The sequence below is a fragment of the Chanodichthys erythropterus genome, chromosome 11, assembly GCF_024489055.1.
Source record: "Chanodichthys erythropterus isolate Z2021 chromosome 11, ASM2448905v1, whole genome shotgun sequence".
Taxonomy (NCBI): domain Eukaryota; kingdom Metazoa; phylum Chordata; class Actinopteri; order Cypriniformes; family Xenocyprididae; genus Chanodichthys; species Chanodichthys erythropterus.
The window spans coordinates 57,650,089-57,671,337 of record NC_090231.1 but is presented as its reverse complement, the minus strand read 5'-3'; the positions used below and the strand labels follow the sequence as shown (position 1 = coordinate 57,671,337).

General features: G+C 37.0%; 1 protein-coding gene across 1 annotated transcript in view; it reads right to left on the bottom strand.

Moving 5' to 3' along the window:
- Nucleotides 1-21,249, bottom strand: part of LOC137030980 (A disintegrin and metalloproteinase with thrombospondin motifs 7) — a 90,597-nt gene that overhangs the window by 17,549 nt on the left and 51,799 nt on the right. Inside the window, exons 17-23 of the mRNA XM_067401526.1 lie at nt 15,354-15,480; nt 15,022-15,235; nt 10,968-12,662; nt 9,003-9,155; nt 8,741-8,914; nt 8,474-8,620; nt 4,099-4,261 (exon numbers count right to left, since the gene is read on the bottom strand). Of these exons, the coding sequence (XP_067257627.1) occupies nt 4,099-4,261; nt 8,474-8,620; nt 8,741-8,914; nt 9,003-9,155; nt 10,968-12,662; nt 15,022-15,235; nt 15,354-15,480 (2,673 nt within the window). The remainder of the gene's footprint in view (nt 1-4,098; nt 4,262-8,473; nt 8,621-8,740; nt 8,915-9,002; nt 9,156-10,967; nt 12,663-15,021; nt 15,236-15,353; nt 15,481-21,249) is intronic.

The following is a 21,249-nucleotide window of genomic DNA, read 5'->3' as shown; positions in this document are numbered from 1 at the left end:
AATTTTTTTAAATTTTGTAAAATCATTCCAGTGGGGTTCTCTGATCACAGTTTAGTTCTGTGCAGTGTTTCAATTAAGTATGTTAAGTGTAAGAGTGCATACTGGATTTTTAATACTTCATTGTTGAGCGATAAAAAATTTATAGATAATTTTAGTTTTTTTTGGGAGACTTTTAAGCAGCAAAAACATTTTTATGCTTCATTGCAGCAATGGTGGGATTGTGGTAAAGTTCTTATAAAAGATTTTTGTCAAAAGTACACTCTGAATGTTACTAGAGATATAGCCCAGTCAATGAAGAATTTAGAAATGGAAATTGTTGCTTTACAGGATGTAATAACATCTACAAAAAATAAAACGCATATTGATGAATTGAAGAAAAAAAAAACAATGTTAATAGACCTGTTGGGAGTTAGAGCCCAAGGAGCTTTAGTTCGCTCACGTTTTCAAACTGTAACTCAAATGGATGCTCCTTCGAAATTCTTTTTTAATTTGGAAATGAAAAAAGGTCAAAGTAAAATTATTCATTCTTTACGGTCAGCTACAGGACAAGAGTTTACTGAGCCCGCTGATATTCGTAGCTGTGCTGTAGATTTTTATTCTGACCTTTATAAATCTGATCTGATGGAATGGGGTGCAGATGCTGATGATTTCCTTAAAGGACTGTCAAAGGTGGATGAAGAGTCCAACAATGAACTACAACAGACTTTGTCATTGCAAGAACTGTATACTGCCATGATGAGCATGGAGAATGGTAAATCTCCAGGAATTGACGGGCTAACAGTTGAGTTCTATAAAACTCTATGGCCCGTCATAGGAGAGGATTTGCTGGCAGTTTTTAATGACAGGCTGGAAAGAGGACTGAGCTGCAGAAGAGCAGTTATTACGTTGTTACCTAAAAAAGGTGATCTTCAGTATATCAGCAATTGGCGCCCTGTTTCATTGTTATGTTCAGAATATAAAATTTTGTCTAAAGCTTTGGCTATAAGACTTAGTAAAGTTTTAAGCCAGTTGATTCATTCTGATCAGTCTTATTGCATTCCTAGCAGGTCTATTTTCGATAATATTGCTTTAATTAGAGATGTTTTAGATGCTTCTAAACTCTTTGGAATTAACTTTGGTCTGATCTCTCTTGATCAAGAGAAAGCTTTCGATAGAGTTGAACATCTGTTTTTATGGAATACTTTAGAGGCTTTTGGTTTTAGTCCTTTTTTTATATCAATGATTAAGGCTATGTACTGTAACATTGAGAGTGTTCTTAAGATTAATGGTGGTTTGAGTGCTCCGTTAAAAGTACAGAGGGGAGTTAGGCAGGGATGTGCCATGTCTGGTATGTTGTATTCCCTAGCCATTGAACCTTTACTTCAAAAGTTACGAGTTCATTTAAAAGGTCTGGTTTTCCCTGCTTGTAATAATCCTTTATATCTTTCCGCCTATGCTGATGATGTTATTGTTTTTGTAAATGGAAGAGATGACATTAATAAGTTAGAAAAAATTGTTAATGATTTTAAATACATTTCCTCTGCTAAAGTCAATTGGGGGAAAAGTGAAGCTATATTAGTGGGAAATTGGAGTGGAGATCTTCCCACTTTACAAGGAAGATTGCTTTGGAAAAATGGAGGGTTAAAATATCTTGGTATCTATCTGGGAAATTAAAGCTTCATAAAGAAAAATTGGGAAGGTCTATTTGAGAAAATAAAAGGTCGATTGGAAAAATGGAAATGGTTACTCTCTCAAATGTCTTATAGAAGGCGTATTCTTGTAATTAATAATCTTGTGGCGTCTTCATTATGGCATAAATTTGCTTGTGTAGACCCTCCAAATGGACTCCTTGTAAATATTCAAAGAGAACTGGTGAACTTTTTTTGGGACAATTATCATTGGACTCCTCAAAGCATATTGTATTTGCCCAAGGAAGAAGGAGGGCAAGGATTAGTAAATCTTGCAAGCAGAAGAGCCACTTACCGTCTCCAATACATACAGAAACTTTTAATGGGAACTCACTCACTTGTCTGGAGGCCACTGGCATTAAGCATTTTAAGAAGAGTGGGGAATATGGAAATGGATTTAACATTGTTTTTAATTGATCATAAAAGGTTGAATTTTACTGGAATTCCTGTTTTTTATCAAAACTTGTTTAAAGTGTGGGGTTTATTTAAACATCAGTGGATGGAACCAGCAACTTCTCTTTATTGGCTGTTGGAAGAACCACTTATTTTTGGAGCAAGGTTTGATGTTTCTAGAGATTTTCCTGGTCTAATAGATTTATGATGTTGTAAAAAGATTTTTAAGTTAAAAAACATTATAACTGAATCAGGATATGATTTCCAGAGACCTGAACAAGTTACTACCCTTTTAGGGATTCGATCAATACGTTTTGTTAAGAAGGTTCTTGATAAATTGATTATGATTTTAACTGCCGAGGAGAAGATACTTTTAGAAGAGTTTGGTGCAGGAACCTTAATCCCTGACAGTAAAGATCTTTTTCCAGATATTGAAATTTCTCCTGCTATAGATGGGTCTTGTGCTAATAGTCCACTGTTAAAATTGGGAATTAATGAGCATATTGACTTTTGCACAGTAGAAGGAAAAATGCTGTATAAATGCATTGTGAAAGTTATTCATAAGCAAAATTTAAGTATTAAAACAGATACAGTATGGAGAGAAAAATTAGGGATTGATTTTGAAACTAAACCTGTTTGGAGAGCAATTTACAAACCACCATTAACAAAAAAACTTGGTGAATTACAATGGCGAATTTTACATGGAGCTATTGCTGTAAATTCTTTTGTATCTATTTTAAATCCCACTGTAAGTGACAAATGTCCTTTCTGCTTGGAACGAGAGACCATATTTCATTGTTTTATGGATTGCAATCGACTTAACCTTCTTTTTGATTTGTTAAACATTATTTTTGATTTTTTTAATATTTGTTTTACAAAACAAGATTTTATTCTTGGTTTTTATTATAGTCCAAAACTAAAGTTAAAATGTCATGTTATTAATTTTCTTGTAGGACAAGCAAAATATACTGTTTATATTACTAGGAGAAATAAGATAGAAAAGAAGTTAGGACAAGATGTGGTATTAGTTTTTAAAAATATGGTAAAATCAAGAATGCTTATTGATTTTAATTTTCATAAATTAATGAGTACGATAAATGTTTTTGAAATTCAGTGGTGTTGTAATGTTCTTTGTTCAGTTGTCAATGAAGAGATGGTTTTCATAAGAGAGTTGATGTAAATGTTATTTATTTATTATTTTTTATTTTTTGTAGTTATGTAAATTTTTGAAGAACAATTGTAATAAAGTGATTGTAAAGAAATCTCTCTCTCTCTCTCTCTCTCTCTCTCTCTCTCTCTCTCTCAGTATGATTGCTGATAAATGCAAGGCAATTGCTTTAAATCTACAAATGTCATTAGTATTCATGCTACCAGTAACTGCAGTTCACAATAACACACAAGATTTGTCCAAGCTATAGAGGAAATAAATCCCTTTTGGCTATGGCATCTCAAAGGTGAAGTGTATATTTTTCAAAACTAAAATACACCTACCCCAATTTAATATGCAACAACAATAGACAAAAGGAAAGTATAACTAAGCTGTTCATAACAAGCTTATTTCCCCTAAGACTGGAAATACTGTGGCTCTGTGGCATTTTTAATAAATGCCTATAAAATATCTATGACTAGTATAAAAAGACTCAGTCCAGCTACAACTACAGTGTTTGAGGGCGGGGCAAAGTAGATGTTGTTCGCAGGCAGCCAGTGAAGTCCATCAGCTGGCATTATGCGAATTTGTTACAAACTTACAGGAAGTTCAGAATCTCTTCTTTCTTTTGGGAAACAATAACTCCATTTATCATGTGCTTTGATCTTTGAAACTTTGTATTACACACAGAATGAGAGGTAATATCTGAAAAAGGTTAATAGGGACACTTTAAAAATGAAATGAAATTGCACATTGAATTTCACTCATTTTAATTGTACTACCTTAAATTCCCATATGAATTCTACCTCGGTTCAAAGTCAATTTAAAAGGCAATCTCAATTTAATTCTGTCAATATGCATGTATACATTGCCTCACAAAGCTCTACTCACCAGAGGGGGCGCTGTCACAGTCATGAACGTTACACTTCTTTGTGTTCTTTGGTCGAGGTTCATGATCACAATCCACATGCTCATTTTCATCCTCAAGCTCGGCCTTAGTGTTGACACATTTGACCAGTCGCCGCTGAACGCCTCCTCCGCAGGACACCGAACACTGCCAACACACAATAGACAAGCCTGTTTAACATCCAGTACGGGTTCTACAATCCATCCATTCTGGGCCAAGTTTGCTTTAATAATCTTCCATCAGATGGCTCTGATCAACAACCTAATTGAATGTTTTGACATTTAACTTTAGTTAGTGTGTAATGTTGCTGTTTGAGCATAAACAACATCTGCAAAGTTACGACACTCATAGTTCAATACAAAGGGAGATATTTTCTTTTACAGAAATCGCTTTTTAAGGACTACACCAAATGGCTGATAGGGACTACGACGAGCTTCTTCCCAGGTTAGTAACAAAAGTTGTAACTTCTTCCTGAGTCTCTCCATCAGTGTCGACTCCGGTTTGAACAATGTAAGGCTGAACGCTTTCGTCATTTTGGCTGCGTGAGATTCTCCAGCTTTGTTGTTGTTGAGCTGTTAAAGCTCCTCCCTCTTCTGGAAAGGGGGCGGGAACAGCAGCTCATTTGCATTTAAAGGGACACACACAAAAACGGCGTGTTTTTGCTCACACCCAAATAGGGGCAAATTTGACAAGCTATAATAAATGATCTGTGGGGGATTTTGAGCTGAAACTTCACAGACACATTCTGGAGACACCAGAGACTTATATTACATCTTGTGAAAGGTGCATTATAGGACCCCTTTTAAAGGGGTCATATCCTACAATTTTCATTCAATTTTTTCCACTTTCAGTAGATGCGTTTACACTTTTTTTCATCAATTGTAAGAAATCCAATCCAATTTTAGATTCTGAAAGTTCTGTTTACATGAACCCTAAATGTTGCAGTCTGATTCACAAATTCATATACATTACATGTATTCCAAACAGAACTTCATTGCATTGCCCACTTGCCACATTGAGAACCAAAGAAGGCCACCACTATAATGTCACCAGAGCTATTATGAGTATAACTGTCATTTTTGCCTCATGACACATCTAAAAATAAAGCTGACAACTATGTCAGAAGAGCTTTTTATTTTTTAACAATCTTCTGACCAGTTCGTCAGATGAGACTTAAAGGTGCCCTAGAATCAAAAATTTAATTTACCTTGGCATAGTTGAATAACAAGAGTTCAGTACATGGAAATGACATACAGTGAGTCTCATTTGTTTAAAAGACCTCAGAAGAACAGGCGAATCTCAACATAAAACTGACTGTTACGTAACAGTTGGGATCATTAATATGTACGCCCCCAATATTTGCATATGCCAGCCCATGTTCAAGGCATTAGACAAGGGCAGCCAGTATTAACGTCTGGATCTGTGCACAGCTGAATCATCAGACTAGGTAAGCAAGCAAGAACAATAGCGAAAAATGGCAGATGGAGCAATAATAACTGACATGATCCATGATATCATGATATTTTTAGTGATATTTGTAAATTGTCTTTCTAAATGTTTCGTTAGCATGTTGCTAATGTACTGTTAAATGTGGTTAAAGTTACCATAGTTTCTTACTGTATTCACGGAGACAAGAGCCGTCGCTATTTTCATTTTTAAACACTTGCAGTCTGTATAATTCATAAACACAACTTCATTCTTTATAAATCTCCCCAACATTGTGTAATGTTAGCTTTAGCCACGGAGCACCATCAAACTCATTCAGAATCAAATGTAAACATCCAAATAAATACTATACTTACATGTTCTGATGCATGCATTCAGTATGCATGACGAACATCTTGTAAAGATCTATTTGAGGGTTATATTAGCTGTGTGAACTCGGGGGCAGGGAGCGCGCGATTTAAAGGAGCCGCAGCCTGAATCGGTGCATAGTTAATGATGCCCCAAAATAGGCAGTTAAAAAAATTAATTTAAAAAAATCTATGGGGTATTTTGAGCTGAAACTTCACAGACACATTCAGGGGACAACTTAGACTTATATTACATCTTGTAAAAACTGGTTCTAGGGCAGCTTTAAAGAAACATATGCACGCTTATAGCGTAAAACAAGTGTAAACACCACGGCACTGTGCATGTGTCCAACAATCGAGAACATAGTCAGATTCAAGTGTTTACACACTTTTGGTGGACACACAGCCTTAGAATTAAAAAGGCAGTGCATAAGGTTTGGAGGACTTTTATATTTTATCATATGAACACTTTAATTCCTATTAGCAAACCAGCCTTATTTTGCTAAATCAACACTGTTGATGTTTTAGAATGTGAAATTTAATGTCATGCATTTCTTAACATTTTGTTTGTCCAATTAGGAAATCTAATTATAGTGCAAGCACAATTCTGTACACACCCTAGTCCACATTAGCAACTTAATGTGCAGAATAAGCATTGTGAGTTCATGGAGACAGGGATAACTGCAGGTTGGAGTAATGGGTGTGCCGAAAGGTGAAATGCTACACCAAAAACTAACTCCTAACCCTACCCCACACCCTAACAGGCAGCTTTCACAGCCAATTGTAAAGACCTTTCGGCACATACCTTTAGTTACACACGTTACTCTAACTTGCAGATACCCACACTTGAGTTCATGTGGGCACACTGTGCATTTGACTGTGCCTGTAACTTCCTACATTCAGCTATGACATTATGCACACACTATGAATAATCCATTACATCTCTCGATCTTTGAATATCTGGAAAGAAACATTGAATAAGAGATAATTACAAATGAATCAATCTTCTGTAATTTTCTTCCACTATTTGGGATGTTGCCATTTTCAGAAACTGCCACAACAGAGCAAACTACAGTAATCAGAAGCTTTCAAACAAAATATTGCTTGCCAAACATTTGTTGGGTGTTTTTATTCTTTCCAATACATGATAAATATGCTGCCTAAAGTTCTGGGGGGTGGGGGATTTACAAGTGGTCATGGGTTGTGAAGTAGTATTTGGTGCGGGAGTCTTTTCTTGTTCTCAAATCTGGTCCACTTCTACAATTTAAATCAGTCATGAGAAGTAACAAGGTTTGTGCATGCTTTCTTCTTATTTGCTGCTGCCTTAGTTTTATGGTGTAGAGTTCACTCACTTTTCTGCGCTCATGTAACCGAACAGATGTTCTTGGTTTCCCCAACAGTTTTTCAATAAAAAAATCTGAGATTCTGTACAGAACCCAGCAAAAGATGTCCCTCTAATTCTGATTGTGTGGGCTAATTGGTTCACATGTTTAGGCCCTGTTTACACCTGGTATTAAGATGAGTTTTGGTTGAACGGATCACGTTTTGGTTGAATGGATCATGTAGACGAGGCAGACCCTTGGTGTTTTAATCCATCTCTGTCACGTAACTCACAGAGACGAGAAGGTAAGATCCATGTGCAGGTTTTAATGGGGAAATCCAGAAATGTAATCCATAAACAGGCAAGGGTCAAAATCCACAGAAACAGTCCATACAAAAAAAAACAAGAAAAACACAAAGAAAACCAAAATGGAGAAACCAGTAACATCCATGAAAACACCATAACAAAAGCAGAAACAAACCAGGTATAAATAGACAGACACTAATGATGAAACACAAAACAGCTGGGTGCAATGAATGGGATAATGAGTCCGGGAAGTGGGTTATGGGAATTGAAGTCCAAGTGAGGTGAACAATAGTCCATGTTGGAGTGCCCTCTGGTGGCTAAATAGGGCACTCCAACTGGTGATCATGACAGTCTCTTTTGTCCACTTTCAACCACTTCTGTCCTGATATCTTCGAGGGGAGGGTCTATGGGCGGGTTTTTCGGATCTTTCGATCTAATGGACAAAATAAACTTGCACAATTTACATATGAACACGACTGGAGATTACGGAGAGCATCAGCTTTTGTTTCTGCTCTGACAGCCGCAAGACCGGCTGAATGTGGTGAGTGTGTGTTAGAAATCAAGAATGATGAGAGAACATTGTACTTGGTATGTTTTTCGTCTTCAAACCAAACTTGGGTCTTCAGCCGACAAAGATTAAATCCCATCTGGCTAGTGTGCTTCCCGTAACGTTTTCGCATTAGGTCAGGAGGTGGAGAATAGACTGTCTTTTGTGGCTGGTTGCCACATTCGACCACACGAGCGTCTACTCTACGAAAGCAATCCGGTCGAACACGTTTTTAACTACCTCTGAAAGTGGTCGAAAGTGGACTAGTTCAAAAGGTTTTACACCCCGTTTACAGTTGTTATCTAGTGGCGAGACACACTGTTAAACTGGATGGCTTGTAAAAATGAAATACTTCAAAAGGAACACTTCCTCTAGAGCTTTATGACACTCACCTGACCCCAGGATCCAGTAATCCACTGGTTGCATGTATGGGCGTTGCAAGTCTGGATGTTGCTGGGCTGCAGATCGTCATCACATTTCCCAGTTTCAGGGCAAGTGACCAGCCTCTGTTGCTCCCCACCTCCACACAGCTCTGAACACTGTGGGCATAGATGATGTTAAAATCAGACACAGAGATGAAGAGAGTAGAGTGAAGATCAGGAAACAGACGCAAAGAGCTAAGGAGGGATAACCAACTACAGATCGCGAAACCTCTTTACCTGCCCCCAAGAGGAGGTGTACCAATCTAAACAGTTGTGGATGTTACAGGGAATTCGGACAGGAGGTCTGGGGGAAGTGGCCTGGCAATGAAATGGCCGCAGCAACCTCTGATCTCGTGTGTCGTAACACTGAATCTCTCGGACCTTCACTCCTACACCACAGTTCTTCGAGCACTGCCGAAATAGAGACCAGGAGTAGCAACATCCACTGTTTTATCATTCATTGAATTCATTATGTTTGGCTGCATGCATGTGGACTTACTTTACTCCACTCTCCAATTTTCCATGCGGAGCAGGGTCGAAGGTAGCAGCGGCGCGCTGGCACTGGCCTAATAGCTAAGTCACAGTCTGATTCTTCACCAGTGCTGCAGGACACTGACCTCCAAATGGCACCAAGCCCACAACTTGTGGAGCACTACAATACAAAATAATTTGTAGTATTAAAGTATCTGTTCACACTCAACAAATACCCTGCTTAAAGTAATTTATCCAAGTAGGAGCCATTCCTGGATCACCATTTTTATTAACTAACCAAATTTTAGGGTTACTTTTAAAGTTAGAGGTTATAGGCTTCAACAACAATCTTCTAAATATATCATCCCTTTGATTTTCAGGTTATGAAACCTGGTGTATACATACACTCATACACTAGCTATGTTTCCATCCAAATTTATGCACAAAATTGGAATATCACATAAAACATTTGCAAATAAAGCAGTGAGTCGAAGAGAAAAAAATGGTCACTTCCTGATAAACTGGCTGCTGCAGTAGGAAAAGCCACTGTGGGACATTTTTCATGTATAATAAATTACTTGTGCCTCATAGCACACAGACAAAAGCAATAAATGCAGTCATGTTATCTTGCTTTCAGAAGCTGGTGCCTGTTGTTTGGGAATGCAGACATGTAAGACCGTTCTGGGAGGTAATGATACCGAACCACTTTGATGACAGACTTTGGCTCAGGAATGATCACAACAACATTTCAGATGCTGTGCAATGAGATCGGTCCACTGGTTAGTCCAGTTATGCCATCCCATTGAGCAAAGTCATATTACTTTTTTGATGTGCATCGAGGAATTTTTTCTGTAAACAAGTTTCCACATAGTTTATGCACATTCTTATTGGATAAAAAAAATATCCAACTCAGTTGAACACATACGTTTTTATTAATACACATTTTTAGAATTTATGCACATCTTGGCATTTCCATCCAGCATTTTTTTAATGCGATATTCCAAAATTCACATGAAAATGTGTGGATGGAAACATGGCTACTGTCTGATTTAAAGGGATAGTTCACTCAAAAATGAAAATTTGATGTTTATCTGCTTACCCCCAGGGCATCCAAGATGTAGGTGACTTTGTTTCTTCAGTCGAACACAAATTATGATTTTTAACTCCAACCGTTGCCGTCTGTCAGTCGTATAATGCATGTCAATGGGAATACAATGTACGAGAGTCAAAAAAACATGCACAGACAAATCCAAATTAAACCCTGCGGCTCGTGACGACACATTAATGTCCTAAGACACGAAACGATCAGTTTGTGCGAGAAACTGAACAGTATTTATGTAATTTTTTGCCTCTAATACACCACTATGTCCAATTCCCCTCCACATCTAGTTAGTGAGGTCTTGCGCTTTGCTTCAATAAGTGCGAGAGATCACTTCTGCGATCAGACCTCACCAACCGGATGTGGACGGCAGTTGGACAGTGGTGTTTTAGAGGTAAAAAAATGATATAAATACTGTTCAGTTTCTCGCACAAACCAATCGTTTCGTGTCTTAGGACATCAATGTGTCGTCACGAGCCGCAGGGTTTAATTTGGATTTGTCTGTGCATGTTTATTTTTACTCTTATAGACGTAGTTCCCATTGACATACATTTTACGGCTGACAGACCGCAACGGTTGGAGTTAAAAATCATCATTTGTGTTCTACTGAAGAAACAAAGTCACCTACATCTCCCTGGGGGTAAGCAGATAAACATCAAATTTTTAATTCAATAAGGATGGATAGCTGTGCCATATGATCATTTACATCAATTTTTGGTGCTAAAATAACATGAACTTTCATTACCTGAAAGACAAAGTTATGTTTGTGTTGAAATCTAAAGCTGTGGTGTCAGCATAATTCAAGGACTCTTATCATGGTGGCCGACTGCTGTTTCTCAGCCTATGCTGCTTTCATATCTAGAGAATGTGAGGAATGCATAATTGACTACTCACAGCACTCCAGTTGCCTTTTTTCCAGTGTGCAGGGGAGGCTGATGGGGAAAGGGAAGACATGACCAGCCCAGTGGGCATTAGATGGCTAGATGAATGCACTGAATGCTCAATGCTGGTGCCCTGAGATGGCTGCTCAGTAGGAGTAGAGAGAGTTGGGTTCAGCTCAGTAGGTCTCAGCATTCGGGCAGTAATAATAATCTCATTGTTATCAATCTCCGTCCAATGAGGTAAGGGGACCGGAGTTCCCCAAGGCTCTATTTTAGGCCCATTTGTCTTAGTTGTCACAATGGCTCCTGAATACCAACTGTGAGTTTCTGCTGCAATTATAGTGTCCGGAATCTCATTCGGAGTGAAGAGCGGGGGCTCAAAGTCACTTTCCGTTTCTGTAGGAGGTAGAGCTGTTGTTCCAGCTGCTGAGGTCATGCTACTGTAATGTTTGGCTGGGATAGAGGAAGTTAGAGATGGAACAGACTCTTGGGAAAAGCTATCCGAGGTCGTAGTAAACTCTCTTACATCGGGCCATGGTTCACTGGCCTTCGTTTTAATTGGTGGCTCAGTGAAAACTTCATATTTTGCCAAGTCATTGCTGGAAGCACTGCTTAGAAGCTCCAGTGGGTGAGATGTTGCACTCAGCGAGACTGTCGGTGAGGCCGTACGCCATTGTAATGGAGTAGTGGGATTATAAACACGTCTGTTCTCAAACTGAAACGCATAATCTAAAGGAGGTTCATAATTTTGAGTGCCATGTTGTGGTGGAAAGCTTTCCCAGTCACTTTCACCCCCAGGAACATCTTCACCAAACACCCCTTCATTCTCATCTTCAGTAAATTCATGGTTATTGGAATTTCCATTCAAATGCACATGTGATTCAGGAGTGAAGATGATGTTTGGCACAGTTTCATATGATAATGTGTGCTTGTCCTGAGGGGACACATCTGCAGTTGATGGAGGCTTCCTTGTAATGCTTATGTCCTGACTTAAGCCAGTATCAATGTCTGATGCCTTCCATTTGTTAAATAACCTGGTAACAACAGAGGATGGTTCAACTGTTGTAATGACAGGCAGAAAATAGTCCTCAGCAAATAGCTCGTCATTATTTTCATTCAATATGTCTTTCCTTTGAGGGCCATGGCCTTCAGTACCCTTGCCTGCAATGCTGTCCGAGCGCGTAGTGGTGGTGCTGTATTGTTTTGCAGTGGTGGATGGCGATGAGGTAGTTATGGGGACTTCTGTCCCTGCCAGATAAACATCTCCATGTTTTATTCCTGAGTTATCAAACATATTTTCATCTTTATCAAGGTCATATGACAGATCCTCATGGAATTTTATAAAATTATAGTCATAGTAAAAATCATCAACTTGAAGATTTTTCACAATAGAATTTTCAGAGGACTTTTCAACATGACTGTAATGTGAGAAATCATCTTCTATAATGTCATTGAGGTCAACATCGCCTCTAGGCTGATTTATAGTAGGACTGGCATGAGGTATAGCTTTTATCTCGTTGAAAACTTCTTTGCTTGACGCTCCACTTCCTGACCAGTCGTTGCCGAAGGTGTCCGAGTTCATGGGGCAGTCCTTAGCATAGCATGGCATGGTTGAATTAGGCTTGGCTTTCGGATCACAGTCTGCACCAGTATTCCAGCTGCAGGTCACGTCACGGATGCGGACACCAGCTGCACAGCTCACTGAGCACTGTGGAAGAAACAGTCAGTAAGAGCTGTCAAGGTCAGAAAGTTGTCTCACATTGATTTTAAAATAAAAATGAGACAGCAATTGAAACTGTTCTGTATAGCAATGAGTTGTCAGAAAGTTTAATCCCATGAAACAAAATTTGAATTTTATATGAATATATGAATATTACACATTCACTTGTTGTGAATTGTGCAGTTAATTCTCATATTGTATTTTCAGAAAGTTTTGGAATATTTTTCCTCTTCCCAAATTCGTCACCACTGAAACACATTAACAAATAATTTATTAAGAAGCGCCACATTGACCTATTAAGACTTTGTTTACATCTACCTTGTAAATATATTTTTTGCTATTTTTAAAAAGTTTTCACAGGCAAATCAATAACAATTACAATTTTAACAATATTTCAAGTGTAATTTATGAGATTTGGTGTATTTTGAATCCAATCTTTCTTTGCAAAAGGCATAAAGTTTATAAAACTGATTTCAAAGTGAAGGATTCATTAGTTTGAATAAACATTGAACCAAACACTATAATAACATCTTAGTTGATCATTCAATATACTTTATTTTTGACAAAACATCCCATGTTTCAAATAAATGATGCAGTGTCCCCTTTTGTCACAACCAAAACGATGACATGTTTCGGTCGTGACTGTTTCGCTAGTGACAATTTTAGATACTTTTGAGTCTAGATCAAAGATGATAATCAGCACATGGTTAGCTAGCACAGTTATGAACAGTTGTACACACAAAAACTAAATATTATCAAATAACACCTAAAATGTTGTTTAATTGCATATAAAATGTGTATGTACTATGTACATAGTACTATGTATCTACTATGAAAGAGAGGCTATGAGAGGGAGGAACACAGGAATATTTCCTGAAATGTAGAAGTGAGTTAAAATCAGTCTCAGCCAATGGACTAAAACATACACTGTTTCGGTAATGACATGAACATGCAGGACACATTTTTTTTTGCATAAAGTTTCATGATTTAAAAATAAAATATAAAATAAATATTTTTTTAACTGCAATATATATATATATATATATATAATATATATTGCACCAAGGCTACATTTATTTAATAAAAAATACAGTAAAAACAGTACTATTGTGAAATATTATTACAATTTAAAATAACTGTTTTCTATTTGAATATATTTCACAAAGTAAATTATTCCTGTGATCAAAGCTGAATTTTCAGCATCGTTACTCCAGTCTTCAGTGTCACATGATCCTTTAGAAATCATTCTAATATGATGATCTGCTGCTCAAGAAACATTTAATGTGTACAATTGTACAAAATATTTGTGTACAATTTTTTTTTCAGGATTATTTGATGAATAGAAAGTTCAAAAGAACAGTGTTTATCTGAAATCTAATCTTTTGTAACATTATAAATGTCTTTACTGCCACTTTTGATTCATTTAATGCATCCTTGCTGAATAAAAGTATTCATTTCTTTAATTTCTTTTCAAAAAAATAAAAATTCTTACTGACCCCAAATATATATATATATATATATATATATATATATATATATATATATATATATATATATATATATATATATATATATATATATATATATATATTTTTTTTTTTTTTTTTTAACAACAATGGAAATAATTGCAAAAAATATTTCAATATCATTTTCACAAATTGAAATTTAGAGGTTAGGGTTCAAGACAAACACCTCCCAATTGAAAGTACCCAATAAATTATGATTTTTTTATATATTAAGCTTACTGATATTTTACATTTTACATATTATTGTGGGATTCAATAGATAATAGAAGAATCTTAGTAAATAACTAAAATTTCAATACTTAAATGCTTTTTAAACGTGTTTTTTAGTGGGGCAGCAGTTTGCACCAATTCTCTAGAATGACAGATATATATATATATATATATGTCATTCTACAGAATTGGTGCAAACTGCTGTCCCACTAAAAAACACATTTAAAAAGCATTTAAGTATTGACATTTTAGATATTAGCTATTATTATAATTAGCTATAATGTGAAAGTAGAATTTTCACTTAAGATGTAAATAAAACATTTCCTAGTCAATGTTTAATTCAGTTCAGTTACTACAAATGAAAACAACTTCAAAAGACCTTAATGTTTATTGTGATGTCTTTTTAAAATTTTAAACAAATTTGTTTCTTTTAATTTTTCTATGGGGATTGTTGCAACTGAACAAAACAGGTTTAAATGCTAAGGCTGCGCAGACAGTCTCAGTAAAACCTTCACAGATCATTCTGTACTCTTTGTGAATGTCATAATCACATATAGCCTTGCCACTATTTTAACTGCAAGAGATGTTCCTTGTCACTGATATATGCTCACCTCTGACCAGCTTCCTGTAGTCCAGTCTGCAGGACAGGACACGCGTGTGTTGCACGGGACAATTGACTCAGGCTTAGGCAAGTGTTGACATTCGGTCGGCTGAAGCGCTCGTTGCTCATCCAGCCCAAGGCTCCGAATACACAGCACCGTTCTCTTACTAAGCCCCATTTCTCCACAGCTAGATGAGCACTTCTGCCACTCTCCAGCCCACCATCTGATGACACAGAGACATCACAGGAATTTACTGCGCTGATGATGGCTTTTAAAAACCTTTAAGTTGGCTGCTGCAGATGGGTGTGTAAAGCACAAGACTGTCCAGCAGTAAAACTCACATGGCTGGACATGAGCCCTTATTACAGCTAGTTTGCTTGTCATCAGGCCTAGTTGATGGATCACAGTAATGCTCCTCAACAATTCCAGATGTTCTCTCCACACAGTGCACAACTTGCCTCTGCACACCTGGAAATAAAAGACAAATTGAAGAGCAGCTGTTAAGAAAAATAGGCACGATTACCAATAAACACAGATGTGCACTCAACGGAAATTGGCCTTGCCTTAATGACAAGTGTCTTAACATTTTAATTAGGCTGGCTTTTAGAGAGAGGCATTGCATTGCATGTTTATGAAGCTCTGGGAATGAATTTGAGGAGACAACTATACTGAATAGAATAAAAATCTTAAACTCAGAAGTTCTGCAGAGATGGCAGCAAATTCATGGCCTCTGATGTTTACCACCTTCATTACTCTTCGCTATTCTACCGCAGGAATTGAATTTACTCCACATAGCCCATCTTGTGTACTCTCCTCAGCTGGAGTCGCATCCTCGGGCTGATTTCAACCTTTATTTGACAGCTTTGAGAAGCAGAGTCTCCAACAGACAGATGAAGGGACCCAGAGTCCAGAGGCTTCACAGCCTTCACAGGTGTTTGAAGAATGTTATCAGATGAACCCTCAAACAGATGGGACAAAGGGCCTTGGGGCGCAGGTTTCAGTCGGCACTGATTGGTGTGATCCACAAAAGATACAGTATACGTGGAGATTAGGTCATTTGTGACACAATGTCATAAATGTTTAAAGGATTAGTTTACTTCAGAATTAAAATTTCTTGATAATTCACTCACCCCCATGTCATCCAAGATGTTTACGTCTTTCTTTCTTCAGTCGAAAAGAAATTAAGGTTTTTGAGGAAAACATTCCAGGATTTTTCTCCATATAGTGGACTTCACTGGGGTTCAACAGGTTGAAGGTCCAAATGTCAGTTTCAGTGCAGCTTCAAAGAGCTCTACATGATCCCAGACGAGGAATAAGAGTCTTATCTAGAGAAACCATCACTCATTTTGTAAAAAAATAAACAATTTATATACCTTTTAACCACAAATGCTCATCTTGCACTGCTCTGCGATGTGTCACGCATTATGTAATCACGTGGTCACGTGTGACGTAGGGGGAAGAACCGATCCAGTGTCTACAAAGCGAATGTGCAAAGACTAAGTCAAACGCCCTTTACAAAAAAAAGGTAAAACAACGAGGTTGGATGCGGTACTTCCGTGACCTTTCCAACGTGATTACAAAATGTGTGGCGCATCGCAGAGCAGTGCACGATGAGCTTGTGGTTAAAAAGTATATCAATTTTGATTTTTTTTTTAGAAAATGACTGATCGTTTCTCTAGATAAGACTCTTATTCCTCGTCTGGGATCATGTAGAGCTCTTTGAAGCTGCACTGAAACTGACATTTGGACCTTCAACCCGTTGAACCCCAGTGAAGTCCACTATATGGAGAATAATCCTGGAATGTTTTCCTCAAAAACCTTCATTTCTTTTTGACTGAAGAAAGAAAGACATAAACATCTCGGATGACATGGGGGTGAGTAAATTATCATAAAGTCTGATATGACCCAGCTCAAAGACACAACATAAAGAGGACACTTAACAAAAGTTGTTTCAATAAAGGGAATATTTATCGTTTATTTTGTTCAGTTTATTTAAAGCCAAACAAAACATATCTAGGGCAAAACATTACATAAAAACTGAATCAGCCGTTTGAATGAATCGGTTGAACGAATGACTGAATGACTCACTCATTAAGACTATGGGTGGGACAAAATATCGATATCGTTATATATCGTCGTCCTTCTCTGTGCAATACAAGAATCATATCGCTGCGCCAAATATCAATATTTTAATTTCTTTGCACAAAACGTCACTACTTCAAGGCGGCGCTAAACACATGAATGAGGAAAAGTGAACATAAGTTAACTAGCCTAAGAAAAAGAGGTTATTAACAGGATGGCGGACAACAGTGTGAGTAAAACAGATGCCCCAGCCACGTTTAAGTTCAAAGTCTTGACGCACGTTTATACCATTGATGTGACAAACTAGACATCTTCATCCAGCACTTAGATATACACGGGAGCGTTTGAAAGCATATATTAGGGATCCGCTGATAGACGCCTGCTTTCTAACGCTCCCGTGTATATCTGTGTAAGCGCTCGGTGAAGAACGTCAAAGGGTCTGTTTGCATCTGGTCACTTCATGCATTTTGTCTGACCGGATAGCTATCCGATCGTGAAAAGACCAGGTCTAATTGCACTCCGAAACGCATTTGAGACAGATCGCTCAAACCACTTCAGGAGATGGTCTGGGGCGCATTCCAGTCAAAACTGTCTATGCATCAGTCTAAATGCATCTGGTTGTTGAAGCTACATATGTAAATTTTACTTCTCCCAAAAATACTAAAACTGAAACATGTGAGAGTCAGATATGACAGCGCTACTCCATCACGCATCACCGCAGATCTCTTCAGCAAACTGCCGCATGTGAAAGTGAAAAGTAAGACGCATAACACACAATTATCTTCATTAAAAGTAATGAGACCTTACCAGTGCCGTTGCCGCTCTCTCCTATTGCGTTATTTGATTTTGAGATTAACTGAATAAAATGCACCTCATATTTCTTGCTTTCGGTGACGTGAACTCTATTAAATCTACATATATCGTAGGAACTGAAGATCGGATTTATACGTTAACCTGCACTTAACCTTTTCACTTGCACTTTGTTTTCATATTAAGACCGATATCGTGATGTATCATTATAGGATTGTCTAGCGATATATCGATTTTCGCAGAATCGCTGACTCGCGATATATTATCGTTAGCCTTTTATCGTGATCGTATCGTATCGTGAAGTACCCTCCGATTCCCAACCCTAATTAAGACAGTGACTTGCTGCCACCTACTGGCAGTTTTACTTTCAAATTGGAGTATAATTTTATTTTATTTTTCATTCATATTCATGCCACCTCTGAGCTGCATTAAACAGTCTGTGTAGATATACCTAAATGCCACTTCAGATGAGGCTTCTGGGGAAAAAGGTAGCCTTAAAAATGTATGTGTAACAAATTCTATGTTGAAAAATGTCAAAATCTTTCTTGTATTCAATGCTTTTCTCATCTAACACAATAATGAATTTAAATCATTTGGGGGGGTCATTTCTCAGCCAAAACTGATGGAAGCAATACACAGGATGACTTTGCCCACACACACATATTTAATAGTTTATTAGCTTATACTCTCATTTTTTCTTTTTTTTTTTGAACATAAATGCATAACTTGCATAGCTCATTTTAAAACATTATTTAATGTACTGGGAATCCTTAATTTGAATTTGGACAGACAAAGCTTTAATTCTGCTGTTATGATATAGAATAATTGATTTACCTGCTGTGCCAGACCAATTAAATGATGTCATTTGTTTGAGCTCTCCAGTCAAATTAAAGATGAGCAGCGCTTAATTGCATCTAAAAATAATCATACTCACTTCAGTGCTACTGGGATAGATATGGACACATTTTTGTAATATTCTTATTCATTTTCATATACATCAAATGAATGTTAATTTAAAAAACTATGTGCGCTGTGTAATAAACTTCAACAGACCCGTGGATGACCAAATGCAAAATATAAAATAAATTATTTTGAAAAAGAGCAAAGAACACTATTACCTAAAGCAAAATGGGAAACTATCCACTGATGTAATCATAACGAGAATTAATACACAGTCTCTTAAAATTTACCTAATGCTGATAATACATTTTCAAGAGAAATAATTTGAGTAAAGGATTAAAATGTACATGAGCATTGCATTGACTTTAAAGGGGTCATGACATGAGAAATCAAATTTGCCTTGATCTTTTGACAAATAAGATGTCTTTGTACCATTAAAACATCCTGCAAGTTTCAGAGGTTAAAATGTCCTCCTCATTATAAATGAGGCATTTATTTAATCAAGCTCCAAAAATGGCTCGTTTGGATATTGCAGGATCTGTGATGTCACATGGGCAAAAACATTTGCATACAACTGCCTCCAGAGCAAGACATCGACGAATAGTTATATTTCATCGCTCCATAGGCCCCGCCCACTGGTGTTCAGTCGCTTAACGGCTGACACTTGCCTACATTGGACGAGAGTGTCGCGTCAAAAGCCAACAGAAGCCATTATAATCAGTGATGCTGTCTACACTGATACAGTATACAGATGAGTGTTTGTTCGCTTTGACACATCCAGTTTAAAATTTAAACAGTTTAAGTTTAAACAGTTTACTGAGAAACCTTAAGGGAGCCACACCTTAAAAAAGACAGAGGGTCTTTACACACCTCATTGTTTACACACCTCATTTCAGACAGAGGGTCAGAATGAAGGTTGAAAATAATTGTTTTCTGCATATATAAATTTGTTTTTTGTTTTGTTTTTGTTTTATGCAAAAAACAAAAAACAACAAAAAAAACACATTATTAACATTATAAGTTTAAATCAAGGAACATATTAAAATAATAATACAAATTTCATCTCATGACCTTTTTAAAAAAAACCCTGTCTAACTTTAGTTTAAACTCAAGTATACAAAGGATGCGATATTAAGTCTAATAATTCAAATTCGTGTACATTTTCCTTCCTAATTTTCCGCCAAAACACCTCAGTATAAGAACCTCTTTCTATTAGCAAAACTAAATGAAATGCTTAACAAATAAATATAATACCAACTCTGTCATATTCACAGCTCTAAATGAAAGAATTGTACATATACAACTTCAATCCCATTTTTGATCCTTATGAATACATGAAACATGGATTTAAACAATACATTTCCCTTTCCTATTACCAAAAAAGCTTTCCACAGAGTGTAACTGCATGCAAATACTTAAGCCTGTGATTTCAGCTACCTTGTCAAATGCAAAAATGTTACATTGTTTTTATTCACATTAAATACTGGTTTCTGAGATACAGGGAACAAAATATTCAGCACAATGAGAGCTAGTAGTTGTTCTTTTTAGTTGTCCTTGCATAAGCAGATGAGGGTCACATATGAGGAATGAGGAAAATGTTTGTAAAAAGAGTTTTTCTGAAACTCTCTGCAAGGATTCAGGATGCTTTTCATAATTACACTTTGATTATTATTATATAGCAATACGTTCCACTGAGTATGAAGGACACTGTAAATGTACTTTCTTAAACATTGAAGACAGTGTTTCTTCGTGCATGGCTCTTTATTACATTCGTAACAACAACAGCGCTGGATTCAAACGGCCTTCAACATCATTAACCAGAAATGCTTAGCAGATTAACCCGCCTGCCGACCAAAGAACCGGCACCCACCTGTGATCCCTGGATCAAATTAGACACACTTTAAAAAACATTAAACATTCTCTGAACTCTTGATCAGAGAACAACAAGTCTAAAGATGTTGATGAAAATGATGAAAGGCCATAATTTGACTTAAAATATGGGAACATTCAGTGATTTTTATAAAAAAAAGAAAGAAAAAGAAACTGACAATGTGCTTTTACTGTTTTTTGAGCATAATCTTCACATTGTCTAGTTCTATTGGCCCAAGCAAAAGCAAAAGCCTCAGAAAAATCTCCTCTGTTCATTCCCAACAACAAAGAGACTGCCTTTTTGCAATCCACAGAGAAGCGCATGCGCATGATTGTGTTGGTGCAGATCCGAGCTCGATTGCCATGTTCATATATGCCTAAATGAACCAAACTAAGTGATAAAACACACCAGGTCCTGAAACAAACGCTCCAAATGAGCCAGGTGTGATCAATATTTATCACTGCCATCATTCACAAGCGTCCTAGTGTTTCCTGCAATTACGTCTTCCCACACAAAGTGAAATTATGCAAGAAAAAGCAAATTCAGAGCCAATATATTTGATACTTATCATAGAG